Below are 19,121 nucleotides of genomic sequence, written 5' to 3'. Positions count from 1 at the left end.
CCAAGTGAGGGATTTATAGGAGAAGGTGGCTGGTGGGGTGAATCAGTGCTGTCATTTAACAGCACCGTCTCCTCCTCACACCCATGAAAATGGGCTGCTTTGTGCGTCACTATGTCAGCAGGCACACAGGCATGAGGAGCTACCAGGGAGAGCTGTGCTCCTTGCTGTGTTGGGAGAAACTCTCCCCCTCTGCAGAAGAGGCAGCTAATTTTTTTTTTCTTCAAAATTGATTAATTCCCTGGGATTTCATGGGGGCTCTGTGCTGCTTCACAAGCTCTTGCTGGTTTTCCCTTTCTACCTCCCTAGCTCCAGTGGAGGAGCACTGTCTGGTGCTCTACCTGGGCATGACTTACAGAGGCTAACTCATAACCTCCTTTTCCAGACCTTCCCCAGGGCTGAACTTGTACCACCCGAGGAACACATCTCATAAATTGCCGTAAACAGTACCCAGAGGGACAGGGAGAAGTTCAGCCTGCTCCTGCCTTTCTGTGTGCAAGTGCTGGGAGCAAGCACATGGCTGCTCCGTCTGTATCAGGGCCATGTGGGAACCACTGTCTGACACTACCCCATATTTTTGCAACAGCAAGCTGTCACCAGCCCTGAAATGTCCAAAAACCTTATGCTGAGAATGTCATAAAGACAATCTGGTTTTGTGCATCCCTGTCAGCACTTTGTGTCACCGTTTGGAAGCTAGGTACCTGTGTCAGTGGTTACTCATCCTTATTAACCTGAAGAGTCCCGAAGGATTTTCCAGTGTAGGAACTGAGGGCTGCGAATTACAGTGTTCTTTTTTTTTTAGTTAAGTAGGTGCTTGGGAAGCTCTCTCATCCGTAGTACCCTGGTTGCCGGAGATGCTCAGCCGGCAGGTTGCACACCGCTGCTCTGGGCGAGCGCACGGAGCCGTGGCACTGCAGGATTAGGAACCACAAGGTGGCAACCTCTCTCCGTGCTTCTACTGGCAAAATAAACCTGGGAGGAAAAGTCTTGGGCAGTAACTGTAAGGCTGCAGAGGCGGTTGGTCACATCTTGTATTTTCCATGTGCGCTGTCAGGTTTTCTCTTCTGTATGTTTCTCCCTTTAGGATGAAGCTCTCAGGCTTGAAGAAGTGGCACTGGAGGCGCCTCTTTGGTAACTTCTCCATCCTTTGCCCCCAAGCGGGCAGCAGATGCAACTTGTTAGATCGCTAACTACCAAGGCTGCTTGTGTGTGTGCTGGCAGAGCTACCGTGTGTGTTGGCGAGGCATTTTCCTCCTTCACTGGCGCCACTGTCTGTAGAAGCTGCTTCTGAGTATTGCTAACCTCACATTACACTGATGCACAGTATAATTGTGCCAGGATCCTGCTTCATGCAATGAGATGCCTCTGCAGGAGCAAAATAACCCGGGTGCTTGGACCAGTGACCTGCAGGCTGGGTTTTACGTACGATCTGGAGCAGCCTAGGAGGTGAGGGGACTGCAAAACCTTCGTGGCAAGAGCTCAACTCTGTGCAAGGCTGTGGAGGAGAAAGAATGCTCGGTTTGGGGCGAAGCTGCCCTGGTCCTGCGGTCTCAAGCACACCATCTGTTGTGACGAGCTGCATCTAGCTCAGGACATAGTTGTGTTCCTGCCAGATGTTAGCTTATATGTGCTTCATGTAAAAGTAAACTGGTGCGAAAGCTGTGGTCTGATGTGCTTTCAGTAGGATTTGACCTGCATAAGTGACGACGTGCTAGCCAGCCTCTCGCCGAGAGGATGCACTCCAGAAGTTGCAGGTGTGTGGCTGGAGCATGTTCAATGATTCAAGATAGGAAATATCTTCCAAAGCTCAAAATAAGACAAAACAAACTGAGCTTTAGCACATGCTCAATTGATTGAGTCTTTGGCAAAGTATGACATGAGTTTCCAAGGCTCTCACTGAGGCCTGTCCTGGCTGCATCCTGCCTCTTGAGTCCTCCAGTGAGCACTGCGTGGCCGCCCTTGTTTTCTTCGTATACCGTGGTCTCCTCCTTTTACCTGTTCTCTGTTGTGACATTGCTATTGCTATTCAGTGAGGAATAATAACCTGCTCCCTCTGCGGCTTCTGTGCCGCAGCTCTCAAGGTCCATGGCCCCTGCCTGTGGGGAGACCCCTGATCACAGCTGTCCTTGTCCAGCTCTGACGGTGCAGGTCCAGGAGGAGGAGGAGGGCAGCATGGATATGGGGAGTTTTGTAAAGCCCCTTCAGATCAACTTGACTTTGAGGTCTGAAGTCAGAGTCCCAGAGGCTGCGGGCTGCAATTCGCTTCCTTCCTGGTGGAGGAGAGCCCAGGGGGTCTGGTGTCCGCTGGTCCTCCAGAAAGGGGCGAGGAGCTGCTGGGGGACTGCTGTTGGGGATTGAAATGTTAGCAATTCCAAATCGTGATGGGAAACAGAAGGAGTAAAGAAAAGCTGGATTTTTCTTTCTTTCTTTCTTTTTTTTTCCCCCCAGAAAGTGGGAAGAAAACTAGCAAGCACAGAGCTGGCTTCTCATGGAACATGTCTGCAACGTGATTGTCACTAATGCTCTGCAGCCAGCCGAGAGAAGATACTTTGCCCAAGTAAGTGAAATAAGCACTGAGATGTGGGATATATGATAACTTCTGAAGCAGAAGGAATAAGACCCCAGGCAAGGGAGCTTCATTTTTTTTCCTCTTTCTGAGGCTGTGGTGTTGAATTAACTCTTTTTCTCTGTGTCCTGGACATGGTTACTGCAGGTTTGCAAAGCTTTAGCCGGCCTTCTGGATGTTGACATGTTAAGCGCTTGGTTTGCGATAACCAATTTTCTCCTGAAATTATACCAAAAGGTCTGCTGTTTTGATTTAAAGTGTTTTCTGAGTATTTTGGTTAATTGTTAAAGACAGTCCACTCCAAGAGAATCTAACTTGGGGAAGCCATGAAATTTAATTCATTTCAGCAACTTAAATATATAATCAGGGACATATGGTAATACTAAATACGGGGGGAAATGTCATTGTTTAAGTCAAATTTCTGCATTCAGTCAAAACCCGATAGTTGTAACATCAAACTGTACTTTCCATTGTACAGGAAATAAAGCATCATTTTTTCAAAGCAAATAGACATGCAATTGCATGCCTATTATATTGCTTATATTGCTTTATTTTTAGCTTTCTCCATGTTGCTGTTACTAAAGGGCTAACAGAAGGGAAACTGGAGAGAGAAGAAATGATACAACACACAGATCCTGGTAGAAAGGACAAAGGAGATGCCTGGGCAGTGGATACGTGCTCTTTCCCTGCAATTGTTTCTAGCTGAGAAGTTACTGTGCCTGGGCTAGGGACACTGCACCCTCCCTGCAACCTTCCCCCTTGTTTCTGCAGACCTGCCAGCATTGAAACAGTGCTGAGGTGAGGCCGTGTTGCTGCAAGGGCCGTGGAAATACTTCTCATTTCTCTCTGTCATTGTGCAGCACTTTTTTCCTGCCCCCTTGTTCCTGAGATGGGAGAAGGAACTATGTGGTTGTTGATGGTCAGTGGGAAGGATGGGTTTTGTACCAGAATCACGTGAAGCTGCAGGCAGACCATGCTCTTGCATGGCTGGAGAATCCCAAAGAGGTCCTCCAGATTATGGATTTCAGCCTGACAAGTGATGCGTGCAGACCTTCATCTCTCCACCACCACCTTAAAGAGGAGTAGGTCAGGAACTTAACTGTTGGTTTTAAAATTTGTAAGTTGAAATTATTGCTTTTTCTGCATTTATTTTAGAGCTTTCACTGGAGAATGGAAGCAGGGGGTCAGTCTGAGGTCTACCCAGCATCAGCCCATCTTCTCGTGGCTCCCTTAGCATACCTCAGCACCTGCTGGCCTTCTCTCCTCGTTCTGTGGTGCTCATTTTTGCCCATCTGATCCTCTTCATCTCCTGGGTTCGTCCTGGGCATCCACTGCTTCTACACTGCCAGCATTTCACTTTGCTTCTCCTTCTTCTACTTGTGTGCTTTTCAGTCACAACCCATAGTTCTCAGTGGCTCCTTCTCTTGCTCCCTGCCTGTGAGCTGCACACTTTTCTTCTGATTTCCCTTTGCAGACCATCAGTTTGGAGCTTTGATACAGCTGATTTTTCTCATCTCTGTAGTAGAGCAGTGTTCAGTTGTCCTGACAGAGCTGCAGACTCTGGTGGCAGAGGTGTCATAATCAGACAGACACAGAGGACAGAGCTTTACAATTTTATAATTACCTGACAGATTCTGATTGTTTCTGCCTCCCTGACCCCAGCAGTGCCTCTGACTTGAGAGTGTTTTGGCTGCTGTTTCTTCCTCTGAGCTCCTTCTCCTGTTGGTCTCTGCACACAGCCCCTTCCTCTTTTTTGTAATTGACTTGTTTGCTCCTCCAGCCTTGCACTTCATCCATCTTCCTATTTCCCCTCTCTGATCTACTCCTCATGTCCGCTTCCTTCATTTTTGCTGCTGGAATGTGAAGCATCTCTCCAGAAAAATATAAGGTCTCTGTGAACTTCTACCATCCCCCCCGTACTCCCTCTTCCTTCACCTCTATCATCTCCTCACAGATGGTGGGACAAATACTTGCTTGTGTTCATTCTCAGGCTTGTTAAATTGGCGTATTCTCCTCTTTCTTTCACATGAGGATGTGAAATGAGGATAATTCTACCCATTTCTCTGCTCCTTGGGGCTGGGCTCAGTTTGAGGAAAATGTTTATGAGGCTATTGTGATCTTCGGAGTGCAGCAGAGCTACGGGTCTCCTATTGTGTTTGTTCTCTATCTGCTTGGCTGTGACGAATTGCTGCCACATTTGCTTCTACTCAAGATATGAAAGACAAAAGCTAATTCAGACCCAGCCATTGATTAGCACAGGGAAGTTCATGGGTCTAAAGAGCACCTTCTGCCAAAAGGCAGTGTTACACGTAGAGATATTCCCAGTCATTATCCACTTTTTTTTTTTCCTTTTCTATTTTTTTTCCTGCTTGCTGAAGAGGCACTGGGCAAAAGGGATTTCTGACTGCTGGGCCGGACAGCACCTGGTTTCACCACCTCCAGAGCAGTTCTCACAGCTTTGTGCAGTTCGTGCATCTCAGCTTTCAGGATCCTTGGAACACCTGTTGGGAGTCAGACGCTCTGGAAGCTTGCTCATTCTCTCTGGAGACAGATCTGCAGGGCTGAGGTACCCTGGGCTTGCCAGAGTATTTCTGAGACCATGCATCAAATTAGGCAGATGAAGGAAAAGAATAAAAACAATTTATTCTAGCAGAGTACGTGGTACCAAGCTGCTCACAGAACTGGGAAAAAAGGCATAAAACAAGAAAAAAAAAACACAATTTAGCAGCAGCTGCCTAAAATGCAACTTCAGTCCTTTTGTAACTCATGCGTCTTTCTGTGGCATCTGTGTGCCCCAGCCAGGGAGAGCCCATGCACTGGTGCCTCCTTTTTGTTCCTATCCTTTTTTATTTTTTTATTTTTATAGAGCTCTTACTTAGGCAGCTACTAAGTTACTAATTAACTGTGCTGTGGCTAGGTTTGGAGATACCAGTTTGAGTTCCTTTCACGCTGGCAAAAACGCAAAGATGGCATTGCCAAATGTGCTTTTCCTGCCCAGGCGGTGGGTTTTGATCAATGCCCTGCCTTTCGCACTTATGGAAGGAGGAAGCTCTCTCAGTAGGCTTGCTTTCCTCGTGCTGTTGCTCAGCTCCCTAGCCAGCCGGTCGTCTTAGCCCAGACAGATGTTTTTGCTTGTTACAGAACTTCATAGGACACCTCCATTAAAGAGTAATGCACGGATACCGCATTAAATCAAGCAATTGTCTTCTCCCTGCTCGCTCAGGTTAGACATGATACATCAACATGCTAGAAAATGGTTTCAGCAGTGGAGTTCAGGCTGTGCAGCACCCACCTTTGGGCACTGGTAATTTTAGGAGGTTGCATTCCAGACATTAAGGCTCTTGTGGTGAAAATGATGGACACAGCAGTGCAGAAAGAGCAAAAACCTCAATAAAAAGAATCTGCTGTGCTGTTACAGGGTCTGATGACCACATTCATTGTCCTTGCTCTTTTCAGAAATTGTCTGGGGAGAACAAGTAAGTCAGGCCATGGTACAGGGCAGGCATTTAAGAGTCTGAAAAGAAAACATATTTTGGTACATTATCTATGGATAGCGTTCTTTACTTTCACTAGCTGAATTTTCTCCTTGCTGGCTTCTTTTAGAGCATCCATAACTCAGGTTTACTTGACAGCACTACAGAAACAGACATGGTTGATATCTTGGGAATCAAAGACATGATGATTTTTTTTTAAAAAGGCTGTCTAGCTTGTTTTTATTCTTCCTAGCCTAATGGAGGTTTGTTTGGTACAGCACATCCTCTGATGATAATAACTTTCATCATTTATGAGCAGACGTTTATTTTCTAGTGAGCTAAAAATGTTCCTCCTAAGGAGGTTTTCCTATTTTCTTTTGGGCCAATTTATACAGCCAGAGATCTCAGTTTAGTTTTTCTTCTTATTCTTTTTTTTTTCTTTTTTATTTTTTTTTCTTTTTGTATCAACCCTGAGATCCAAAGAGGTTTCCTTTGCTGAAAGCCTTCAACAACTGATCAGATCATTTACAACAAGCACTTTCTCAGGCAGTAGCTGTAGAAAAGTGAGGAAAAAAATCGCAGTAACTACCTATGATAACAAAGTTAAATGCACGTTTATGTGTTTGTGAGCTGTGACTGACTGAAAGGGTGCCAGACATTTTGCAAATATACACCAAAAGACAGGCCCCTGCTCTAATCGGCTTATAAATTAGAAGGAAAGTACATTGGCAAGAGCAGAAGAGATGATATGACATGCTTTAAATAGTTTATTGGGAGCTGGAGAATTGTTGTTTATTTGGTGATGTTGGGAAAATATTTAATGTGCTTTGGTTAAACTCTTTATAGAAATGCTTCTCCTCCCCCAGTTTTCTTTCCCAATGACTGTTCTGGAGATTAAAAACAGCAAGTTCAGAGTAGATGGAAAATTGAGAAATGTATTTCCAAATGGCCAAAACCGCGAGTAAATCTTTATAGATAGGGTTGTATTTTTTTTTTGTTTAATGCTACCCAGGCTTTCTAAAGCAATTACCGTAATCCAAGAAAGGACCGGCGCTTCGAGCCCGAGCCCCTCCGCCGCCAGCCGAGACGCCCTCCCTCCCTCCCGGGCTACCGGAGGAGCAACCGAGCCTCCTCCCTCGCCGGTAGCCGCCCTGCTGCCGGCTCCCGGAGGGCTCCCGGAGGGCTCCCGGAGAGCTCCCGGAGGGCTCCCGGCTGCCCGTGCCTCCGCCGGCCGCAGGTGAGCGGCGTCGGAAGGGCTTCGACGGCGAGCCCCCGGGCGGTGTGCGAGCCGCTGGCAGCCGGGAGGCTTTGTGTGCTCTGCTGCTCCGTGCCGGCGGGGCCGGCCCCGCAGATAAACCGCTTCCCAGCATCCGGAGCGGGGAGTAACTGCGGGGGACGCTTCGGAGTAAACACGTTTCCCCTCCGAAGCGGTTTGTTTGTAAGGGAAAAGGTTAAGCGGGATAAATTGTTTTCTTTCGTGTCCTTCGCTGCGTACCGCCTTCGCGTTTCGTTTTAAAACAGAGCCGTGCTTAGCAGGAGGCAGGACGCGAAATTTCGGCCTGCAACTGCAACGCTTATTTGACCAACAAATGCCACCGGAGCTTTGCTGATGTCTTTTGATAACACCGAAAACCAAAACAAGATAAACAAACAAACCGAAAGGTTAAAAACAAGAAAAAGCAAGGCGACAGTTCAGAAACTCGTGTCCCTCCCTGGCGGTGACCCCGAAACCGAGCAACTTCTGGAGACTCCAGGTCCCGGGTCGGTTAAGTGCTGTTGAAAACTGAAGTTGTTTGCAGACGAACACAAATTTCCAAGCTTAAATTGCCTTCTTCCTGTCCCGGGATGCCAGGGCTTTGCACAGCTGAAATTGCACAGCCCTTTCCCCCGGATCCTCTTACTTCTATAGCGCTCGAGTCCCCGCTGCTCCGCGCCTGGCGCCGGGGCACACTTTGCTGCTTTTTGTCACCGTGTGCGCGCCCGGCGGCCTCTCCCGGGCTGTTTTGGAGCCCGGCCGCGTTCACGGGGCCACTCCACGACAAATCCCATTTTGTGCATTTCCCGTTAAGCCTCAGCGGAGCTTTCTGCCGGGGAACGGGGTGCGTGGGGGGGTGCTTCAGCCTTCCCCCCGCTACTACTCAGCGCACGGGCACACCGTGCCCCCTCCGTGCTCGCCCACGGCTTTTTTTTCCCCGGGGCCCGGGACACCGGGAGCAGGCAGCTGTGTGTGCCGGTATCCTCGCACCGCTCGGCCCCGCCACCTCCGGACCCCCCCGGCGCAGGGGTGGCCGCAGGTGGGTGCCGGCTCCCCCGGACCGGGCCCGTGACCAGCAGATGGTGCTGCGGGCTCCCGCTGCGGGCGCCCCGTCCTCGGGGGCGCGGGGCCCCGAAGGCTCCGGGAGCTCCGTGCGGCCCGCACCGGGCCCGGCCCCTCTGCGCGGCACCGGGGCCCCGCGAACCGCCGGGGGCCGGGGCGGACCACGCCGGCGCCGGAGTGCCCAGGTAGGGCGCGTTACGCGGCCCGGAGCTCTCCGGTTGCCGGTGTGCGGGAGCCCGGGGCTTGCCCGGGAACCGGCAGCCGGCGGAGCAGGATGCCCGCTTCGGACGGGCGCACCCGGAGGTGAGGCATCGCTCCCCGGGCAGCTCGGCAGCCCCCTGCACGGTGCACCCAGCGCTGAAACCTCCGCTGCGCACCCAGGGCGGGCCGTCCCGCCCCGGTACTCGGCGGCGGCTCTCGCCCCGCCGCCCCGGTCCCGCACGGGCTGGCACCGGACCGGGGAGCACCGGCGGTCCCGTCGAACCGCGCTGCCGTTTCCGCACCGGGAGCGTCTGCGGCGGGTCGGCCACCGGCGGGTCCCGAGGGCGGCCGAGGGCCCGATTCCCCGGCGCCCGGTTCCCCACGGTGTCCGTGTCCCGGTCGATCCGAGCCCGAATCTCCAGCACGGGGGCTCCGGGCTCCCGCCGCGCCCGTCGGGTCCCGCGAAACCGGCAGCGCTCGGCCCCGGTCGCCGCAGCCCCGCACGAGCTCTCCCCGCGGCTGGTGCCTTTAGGGGTGAGCGACTCCTCTCTCCCCTACCCGGGCCGCCCCCGCTGCCTTACCGCCTGCTTACAAGCCGGAGCCGCGCTGGGCGCCTGCGCTCCGGTCCCGGTGCCGAGCTCCCCGGTGTCTCGGTGCCCCGGCTGCGGCTCGGTTCTGCGCGCTCCGGGAGCTCCCGCGGCGGAAAGCGGCCGCCGGTGCGCGGCGGAGCCGGGGCAAAGCGAAAGCTCGGTGCTGGCGGCGTCTTGGCGGGCCGGCGGGCCCCGAGCCGAGGGGGTTAAACCAGGAGCCTCCCCTTACCTTCAAAAAGTTAAAAATGTCTGGAGCCTGCATCTCTTAAAGGGGCGGTGCTGGCTGCAAGGAGTCTTGGCACCGGCTGCGAGAAAGGCTGGTCAGGGGCGTGAGTTCCCCTCCACCAGCACCAAAACATTGCAAAAAAAGGCAGAGCGCCCCACACTTTAGATAAGGACAATTAGCCACCAGCGAGCCCCTGCAGACAGCGAGTTAATTAGGGGTTTCCTGCTCTCCGGCATGCCCTGTCCCAGCTCCTGCCCCCCCGGGCTCCTAGCCCTGATGGCACCTGGGCTGGCCCTCATGGCCACCTTCTCGCTGCCCTCCCAGGCCGGGGACAGGAGAGCGCTGCCGGTGGAGAAATCTCCAGGTGTGAAGGGAAGAACTCTCATTCTCCTTGATGTCAACACCAAGAGCCCTGTCAGGATAATCAGTGAGAATTTCCTCTCCCTGCAGCTGGACCCCTCCATCATTCATGATGGCTGGCTCGATTTCTTAAGGTAAGGCAGGAGCCCCCCGGCGCCCTCCCCACGCCGCCCGCGGGGCGCCCCGGCGGCCCCAGCCTCCCAGCCCCGCCGGGCTCCGCGCTGCTGGCGGCGCTTGTTGTGACGGAGGGAGCGAGGCCATGGTTTCCATTAAGATGCACATGTTTGCAATGGAGAAAGCATTTCGGAGACTTATCAGTTATGACTGCAAAAATGTCGTGCTCCCCTCGCTCCAACAACCGCCCCTCCGCAAAAAAAGCACAACATGGGGCCGAGGCAGCGCAGGGGAAAAAATAATATATAAATAAACAACCAGCAGCAGGAACGGGGCCGCCTGCCCAACCGAGCCGAGCCTTCCCCAGGTCCCGACGGGCGGAGAGCGGGGGTGTCGGCCAGGTCTTCAGAGCCCGGCGCTCCCCGGGACTTCCAGCCCCGCGCGGGGGGCAGAGCCGGGCTGCAGCTGCGCCGAGCTGCCGCGGCCTGGAGGCGCTGGGACGGCCAGAAAGCCCCTTCCCTCCCTGCTGGGTAAGTCGGGGAGGCAGAGCGGGGCTCCGCACGCCCGCTCCGAGGGTCCCGCCGGCCGCCGCCTCCGCCTCGCTGCGCTCCTCCGTGCCCGCGGGACGGTCCGGCACGGCACGGCACGGCACGGCTGCGGGGGCGCACCGCTGCGTCCGCCACGCCGCTGCACTTGTCCGGGGGGTACCGGGAGGGGGGCACAGCCGGGTCCCACCGACCTCCGAGCCGCCACCAGGCGGGGCGGCCCCGCTCCCGCTCCGCACCGTTTTGCCGGCGCAAAGCCCCGCAGCCGGGCGCAGCTGCGGAGGTGCCCGCTCCGCTCCGAGCCGGGCCGGGCCGGGCCGTGCCGTGCCGGGCGGGGCGGCCGGGCCGTGGTGAGCCCCCGATCCCCGCGGGCAGCGGGCCGGTGCGGGTGCGGGTAGGGCCGGGCCGTCCCGCAGCCCCCTCAGCCCCCTCTCTCCTCTCCCCAGCTCCCGGCGGCTGGTGACCCTGGCGAGGGGCCTGGCCCCCGCCTTCCTGCGCTTCGCGGGCAAGAGGACGGACTTTCTGCAGTTCCACAACGTGAAGAACCCGGCCAAGAGCCGCGGCGGGCCCGGACCCGATTACTACCTCAAGAACTACGAGGACGGTGAGCGGCGCCGCGGGCCGAGCCGAGCCGGGCCGGGCCGGGCGCGGGGGGCGGGAGCGGCTCCGGGGGGCTCCGGGGGGCTGCGGGCACCGTGTGGCCCCGCTCCGCCTGCCCGGGCTCCGCGGCACCGGCAGCGCCGTGCGCCCAGGCGGGGCTGTGCCGTGCCGTGCCGTGCCGTGCCCGGGCGGTGCTGCCCTCCGGGCACCGGGCGAGGGAGCCTCCCCTTTCCCTCCCGTTGCCGGTATATCCGGCGGGGGCCGGTCCCGGGGAACAAAAGGCCCGCAGCGGGGAGCGGGGCTTTCCGTGCCCCGCCGGCTCCTTTCGCTCCCGCACGGTACCGCAAGCCGCAGAGGGACCGGACGGTCCCCGGGTCCCCGCGGGTCGCGCCCCGCTCTGCCTCTGCACCGCCCTGCCCGGAGCCTGCGGTGCTCTCGGGGAGCCCTGCCTTTCCCCGGGGACCCCGGCGTCGTTCCCGTGTTTCTCCGCCCGGGGCTCCCCGCCGCACAACGGGGCTCGGTGGCGGTTGGGCCGCCCGGTCCCCGCCTGCCGCCGCCGCTCGTCGGTGCCCGGTGGGGTCGCTCCCCGTCCAGCCCGCCGTGCCACCGCGGCTCTGTCCCAAATTCACTCGCTCCCGGCTTTCCTCTGCTCCCTTCCTCCCTGCTCTTGTGCCCTCCTCCCCGGCGGTTCTGCAGCTGCACAAAAGGTTTTTACCTCTTGTGGCCCTTAATTCGCACAAAGAAACTTGGTAGAAAAGTCAGGGCCGAGTCTCCATCCTCAGGCATTTATTTTAAGAAGCAGAATACCATGTCCGCATGCAAGAATTTATTGATTTTTCTCCGTTGCCCTTTTTTTTTTTTAATAAAAAAACTTTTTTCTTACTCATGACTTAGAAAAATTAGCTGAAGATATTTCCATAAGTAATTTTGAAGGCCAATTAATGCCAGACAGATCCCAGTGGGCAGTTTTGTGGAACAGAGGAAGTTTTGCAGAGATCTAGTCAGCAGCACAGTGCTGAATGGAAAAAGCAGATGCGTTTGCCAGTTTTCTGATGGCTCTCCCTCCCGCTGTTCCCCCTCGTAACGTCTGATCTCGGCGAGGTGAGCGTCCCTCTAGTCCCACACGCAGGCAGGTGGGTAAGTCTGTGTGCTCCTTCTTTTGCTTGGTCTCTGACCCGGAGCAGTCCCGATGTTATAACTTGTTTTACTTTTCCTTCTCGTAACAAATCTCCGGTGAAGGGTTTGTTGTAAGCTCTGCCTACTGAGATGATCTTCTGGAGGAATTGCTGACCAACCCTGCTGCAGCCACCTCGGATAGGAGAAATTAAGTGTAGCACATAAAACCATGGAGGGGATTCATACAAAACATTTGTAGGAATAAATTTTCCTACTTCAGCCTAAAGGTCAATTTTTCAACAACTTGCAGGAGAGAACTTACACTTATTAAAAGTCTTCACAACAGCTTTCATGTTAGGGAAGGACTGAAAGCTTTTGTGTTTTTTTTTTCAGTTTTCCTCGTGGCAATAAAGTTGAAATGTAGCAGTCCTTCAGAATGAAGCTTCTCATAGAAGTTGTAACCACAGGTCTTAACTTTTCATCACTTAAATATGGAACAGAACCATTGCAAATGTGGGTGAGGGAAGGAGGGGACACATGTGGTGTGTATCAAGCACCAGTGTAAATCAGAAAGGTGTGGTAAAAGGGATTTCCTGCCTGGAAGCAAAGCTTTCTTATTTGTTCTTAAGATCTGTGTGCAAACTCCGGGGCTAGAATTGCTAGTAGCTCTCATCTTTTTGTGCTGAGGCTGCACCGAGTGCTTCACTAGAGGGATCCAGTTCTCCAAAATGAAATCCTGATGCCACTGCAGCTCTCTGCCCCACTGTACTGGATCTGAGCAGCCATGTTCTCCTTTCGGAGCGCTGCTCTGGTTTTCGTTCCCTCATCTGTGGCTTGTCTGGGATCTGCTTGGGCTCAGGGCATGCACCAACGTGCAACCCTGCCCTTGCTTCGAAGAACTTGTGAGCTGAGCAGGCAGCACAGAAAAAGATGGCAATCAGTGTCTGAGCATGGGGGAAGCCAGCAAGCGCCCTGCTAGTTCCCTGCCCCCTCCCTGAGTTATCTGGGGTGATTTGGGTTGTTGTCCGTGTGCATGTGCTATTGTTCGGCCAGCAACTATTTTCTGAAATTTCTTGTCTGATCTTTAGTGGCATGGGTGCGGGAAAGAAGCTATGGGACATGGTTAGTTAAAAAAGACAGCGATTAAAAGAGAAATCTGTGAATGTCTAAGCCCGACACGTCACCTTGGTGATTTTTAGTGGTGTGACAAGTCATAGCTCAGTCGTTTTCTGCTTTGAGCATTTGTCTCTTTGCACATTTGTCCTGTGGGTGCAGACAGACTCCAGGCTTGTGAACTCAGAGCCTGTTCTCTCTTTGCAGCCCCTATGGATGCTCCCGTGCCCTGTGTTCCCATGTGGCCCGCACATAACCGGGAGGGAAGTGCACATCTCATATTCCTCTATCTCCTTGTAGCTGCAACTACTCAGTAATGTGCAGGGCTGAGAGGCAGAGGTGAAGGGCATGCACACAAGGCTGCTCTGAGAACTAGCAAGTACCTTCTGTGAGCGGTGCTCACGCTGCACCTCTGCATGCTCACGGGCCACCCAAATGTGCTAGCTGAAGCATTCAGCCGGGCAGCAGCAACAGGGCTGCTTTGCAGCATCATTCATGGATGCTCTGCACCATGACGATGCTTGCTAGAGTTTGAATGAATCTCCAGGCAGGGATCTTTGCATTGCAAATCCTCCTCTGCTACCCTGCTACCCTCCAGATCAGGTTCCTCACTGCTGCCTTTGATTTTCTGCTGCGTCCCTGTAGTGCGTCACCTTTATGATAATCTGAAATTTTCAGAGATTCTCCCAACTCTTTCCCTCCATGTAAAATTACATTTATTTCCCTTTCACACTGTTAAAACCATGCATAACTCCACCTTCTGAAAACTGCCTTTACCTAGGTCTTCCTTTGGGTTCACCAGCCCTTCTTTTTCCTCTTCTCTCCCCCCTACCTGAAGGGCAGAAGTGCACCTTATAATTGTACCCGGTACTGGTGCACTGGGTTAGGAAGCACCACCTCCCACCCTCAAACACACACAGAGACAAACACCAAGGTGTACCCATTCAGTTCACAGAGCTGGACATTTGTGCCATTTTTGGAGGCTGTGTATCAGAAGTGGATACATTAGGGATCAGCTTAGGTGGTATCTTCTTAGGGTGTCCCTGGAGGCCCCCCGATGCCCAGGCAAGGTGCCAGCACAGGTCAGCCTCCTGCCTTGCCTCCTTAGGTCTGCAGCTTTCAGGCAGGCAGATGCCTCTGGAAAATTGCTGGGGCTTTAGCACAAAAGACCCAGTGCTTAGCAGAGTGCTCTGTAGTACCTTATAATCCTGATTTCATCTCCTCTTCGTGTTCAGCCACCTGAGTGGGGCTGGAACAACTGGGCTCAGGTCCATAACTGATACGGATTCACCAGTGGTAATTTAGTAATTCAACAGCTTATTCTACAGCCACGCATTCTTTCCCTGAGAGAATGTGGGTGAATCCAAGGGTTATAGTGGTTTCTTTTTGTTTGTTTCTAAAGTATACTTCATTTTCCTGCAGTAAAGCGTTCCCTTTAGACTTTGGGGTCATTCCTTTCTTGCACAAATTCTTCCTGGAAGCACGGACCTGGAAGCATTGTAAAACGCCAGGTATGGCATCCTTCCTTTGTAACCCTGAGCAGCCTCACTCCACCCCAGACCCGTCATGTTTGGGCAGTTAGGGTAACAAAGTGATGAGTGATCTGCGGCGGCAGCTTGCAGTGCCCACAAAGAGTGCGTGTGGCAACTTGTTTTGGCGCTGCATATAAAGCTGGCACAGAAATGCCATCACCTGGTGGCAGATTTGTTCATACCTGACAGAGGAACTTGTAAAAGCAGTTGCCTATGAGAAATGGATTGGGTGCACCGTAGGGCATGTGATCACTGTTGATGGCAGCACATCTGTATGTATCCCCTGAACTTTGTGGAATATTACAAGGTCATCTACATTTTCTGTTACATTAAATCCCTGTGTACAGTGCGCACTGGGTGGCTGCCATCCCGTGCAGCCCATGCTTTGCACGGTCAGTCCCCGAGTCCAACCTTTTTGAATATGGCATTGGTCTGCCTGAAGTCTGCTCGCAATGGAAAACCAGTTTATTGTATACCAAGCTCTGGTACCAGGAGGTGGGGCTGTACTGGGGACTTTTTGACACTTGTTGGTCAAGGGGTGCAACGTGTTTGGCCTGAGAGACTTGTGTCTCCCTTAAATGCAGCTTCTCTGTATGTGCCCTGCTGAGTTTGTTTTTCCTCACCAGCTGTGCTGAGAATTGTGCTTTGTTAGCTGGAGATGCTTCTCTCCTGCCACAGGCACACGTCTGATCCCTGGGCAGGTGGTTTGGAGAGCTGGTGTCTCTTCTGTTGGTTCAGCAAGGGGTGCTACAGGTGCCGTCCTAATCCTAGAGCCTGTTCTGGAAGGTCCCCGCTGGTGCTATAGCATGAGCTGGTGGGCTGAGGTGGAGCCTCCTGTCCTCAACTGCCTCTTACCTTGAAGCCACAGAGACCAGTTTTGGACAACCTGTGGTAGTATAAACATTACTTAGAGTTTCCCCCTCTGCGTATGTGCTGTAAAGGAAAACTCAAGGGAAAAAGAGAAGTTTCTTGTAGCGGAGGTTCTTCAAGATGTGTTGGCCCAAGTGCGTGGCCTCTGGGACTTCTCTGTCCTTTCACAGCCTGCTGGGGGTCTGTGGCTGAGAAGAGACCAGAGGACATTCACCACACACTGACAGCGTGGCCCTGTGTGGGTTGAGGAAGGGAGAGGGGAAGGGGAGCACATATACATGCTGTAGGTAGTGCATAGGGAAAGTTTCGGAGCTGAAGTGCATATGGACAACACATTTCAAAAATACTCTCTTAATTGCTGGTAAGTTACTTCCTTCTATTTTATTTCCTTTTTTGGAGAGGATACAGGGCATCTGGAAAAATGGCCAATTACCACAAAAACCTGGGAAAAGACATGTTCCTTATGCCTTCCGTACTAGTCAGGAGATTTTGCCATATAGTGTGGGAAACCTTGTGTTGTGCCGTGTAATCCTGGCTACTGGGTTTTGTGGGTATCCTTTCGTCTGGGATCCACTCCTTCAGACACCTTTCTATATCTGGCACTGCACCTGAACTCGGAGGTTTGTTCAGCAGGGGGATTCCACCTTCCACCCGTGCCAAGTCTGTATTTCACAGGCTGCTTCTAGGATGCTGTGCTTTTAGAATATGTGTGAAAGTCTTAGGTATTGTGTTGAAAGGAAGACAGTAAACTGCTAAATGACCCAAGGATTCCTTTATATTCTTTCAACATAAAATTGGCATCTTCTACCTCCTGCACTTGGGCTTGTTAAAGATACTCCTTTTGCCAAGTGGCACTTCCCTTCACCTGGAACCCAAGTTCTCAGGGTGAGAACATGGGAATGACTGGTCACGGATGCGGAGGTGTGTGCCAGCACGCTGCTGCTCCTACCTGCCTGCCCCTTCTGGCATGCTCCTGCCGTCTGCTGGATCAGGAGCCTGAATTTATGTGGAGAGTCAGTTCAGGCCAGAAATGAAAGGCGGAGAGGTGATTGCATGCCAGCTAGTGCAGCTGCCTTAACCAAGTAATGTGTGGCCACAAGTGCTAAGAAAGGAAAGCGTGCAGTGAAAGGTAGGACTGTGGCAGCATCAGTCTTGGTAAGATTAAATTTGACAAAACTGTCCCCTGAACCTGGTGAAGGTCATCTCTAGGGTGTCTGCCACCAAAAGTGTTGGTCCCCAGTGCCTGCCTTTTGCTCCGTGCTGTGTCCTCCTGCTGCTTGCCTTGCGTTGGCTCTGGCACTTTTCTGATCATCTGCCAAACCAGCAGAAAACTAATTCAGGAAAATAAGGCACCTGTGTGTTTTTTTTGTTTCTGTGAATTTAGTGAGCAGGACGATGAGGGTCACCAGGGGGTATGAGGACGCCAGAGCAGTGAGGGTTATTGTCTTGTGGCTGGGATTGCTGCTTTGGCTCCACCAGCTCATAAAACTGCTCTGAGTGCAGCAGGTGTACCTGAAGGAGCTGAATCATCCTTTTGTCCCCGTAAAAATAAACAAACAAACGAGCTGTCCTTTACTCAAGGAACCACCTTCTGTTTCTGATCTCCCAGAGCACCTGTTTGTCTGCCTGTGTCCCTCGACAGCTTAGGCATCTGTCCTCTCAGAGCTCACAGAGGAAACAGTTGCTTTTTCACCCTCCAAGTGTTTAAAACACAGCTCCTCTGGGAGGCTTGCAGCAGCTCAGATGTTGCGAGCACTCTGTCCCAAAGACCAGCAGATCCTCTGATGGCCTTTGGTGCTCTGGGATTTGCCAGGCTGCTTGTAGAAAGCTCCACATCTCAGTGGGAGCTCTGCAGCAGCCTCCTGCCTGCTGGGTCCCAGGGGCTGCGAGCACAGGGAGAGCACTACAACCTGCTCTGCGTGGCGGGGGCTTCTGTGGAAGGAGCCCCCGTGCTTAGCCGTTTCCTGGCAAATAAAAAACGGCCACAGAAATCACCTTACATGAGGTAAGGGAGGTACCTCTGTGCAGGAGATGCTTCCGAAGACTGGCTGTTTATTTCCGTTTTTCTTGTAAAATTTCAAACTGTTTTGCAAGAATCGTGCATGAAAATTGCTTTATAACTGCAGGAAATGGCGCAATCAAACAATGAGATCCTGATTAGTTAGCCATTTGCTGCTATATGGGTGAGACAAAAGATTCCTGTGGTTATATGTTTCATTGTTTCTAATAACCATCCTAAATTCTCTAAAAAACATTACTTTTTTTTTTCTTAAGTTCTGCATTTCTTTCTATGCTACATCTTCTCATGAATTAGAAATAATTCATGCAAAATAACATGCACGGGGGAAATGCATGTGACTTCCTATACAACTGGGTTATAAATTGGCTGTTGCCATTCGTGGAAAATGTTTTGAATTTATAATGGATTGTTCTCTGAATGCACTTAAGGAAGTATAAAGCGAATCACTGTTAGGAAGCATTAGGAAAGAAACCCACTGAGAGCATTCTTAGGCTATACGCACACTGTGCTATAGTGGGACCACACGAACCCGTGCAAAGAGTACATCTGTGTAGGATAAGGTGATGGAGGCAGTCAAAATCACAGCTTTCAGACACAGATATCAGTATATTTTCAGCTTGGGAAAAATGACTGATGATATGATAAATGTTATGAACTCAGAGGCATGCAGAGAAGACAATTTGGGAATAATTATTTCCTTGCTTTCATTACACAAGAAATAGGGAGCATCCAGCGGAATTATTACATATAAAACAAACAAATATGATTTTTTATATAGTGCGAAATAACTTGTGGAACTCATTGTCAGGGAATTTTCCCATCTAAAAGAAAGGAATGAGACAAATCTGTCAGAGGATTGCCTATTGAAGACAGACACGATGAGGATGCAGCTTCTGGCTTGAGAAATCTTTGGGCTTTCTACATCAAAGCTGTGCTCCTCATTTTGCAGACAGTGAGCTCTTTATGGCAACTCCGGGAGACAAATCTGAGTTTTAAAGCATTTTTAAAGGCGTTCATTTAAAAAGTAGGTATTCTCTAAGCCCGGCAACCCGAAACGGATTCGGGTTTTGCCCGGTGCCTGCTGGATTTCTGCCATGAGACCGCTCCTCCCGGCTCGCCCGTCCGTTGGGGGGCTGCCCGGGAGCCTCACCGGGTTCACGGCAGCCCCGGGGGCAGGCGGCTCGCCCGGGGGGGCCGCCAGGAGCCCGGCCGGTCCCGGGGGCTCCGGGCGGGGCAGGGGGAAGCTCTCGCAGGGACCGGCCGAGGGGCGATGCTGCGGGCCGGGGGGCGATGCTGCGGGCGGCTCCGGGCAGCCGCAGCTCACCTGGCCGCCACACGGGTGTGCTCCCGGCATACCGCATGGAGGCTCCCGGGCCCGGCACCGCGCCTCCGCCGCCGCCGGAGCGGGGACCCGCCGGAGCGGGGCTGGCCCGCAGCGCCCCGTCGGGGCTGCGCCGCGGGGACCCGCCCGGGAGAGTCGC

At 52.9% G+C, this 19,121-nt stretch overlaps 1 protein-coding gene across 1 annotated transcript in view; it reads left to right on the top strand.

Annotated features, from left to right (window-relative positions):
* The first annotated feature begins 9,604 nt into the window (after positions 1 to 9,604).
* HPSE2 (heparanase 2 (inactive)) overlaps positions 9,605 to 19,121 on the top strand; it is a 97,608-nt gene continuing 88,091 nt past the window's right edge. Inside the window, exons 1-2 of the mRNA XM_035540483.1 lie at positions 9,605 to 9,864; positions 10,836 to 10,993. Of these exons, the coding sequence (XP_035396376.1) occupies positions 9,605 to 9,864; positions 10,836 to 10,993 (418 nt within the window). The remainder of the gene's footprint in view (positions 9,865 to 10,835; positions 10,994 to 19,121) is intronic.

Source organism: Cygnus atratus, chromosome 7, assembly GCF_013377495.2.
Source record: "Cygnus atratus isolate AKBS03 ecotype Queensland, Australia chromosome 7, CAtr_DNAZoo_HiC_assembly, whole genome shotgun sequence".
Lineage (NCBI taxonomy): Eukaryota > Metazoa > Chordata > Aves > Anseriformes > Anatidae > Cygnus > Cygnus atratus.
The sequence above is the reverse complement of the archived record's forward strand: the minus strand, read 5'-3'. Positions and strand labels throughout refer to the sequence as shown.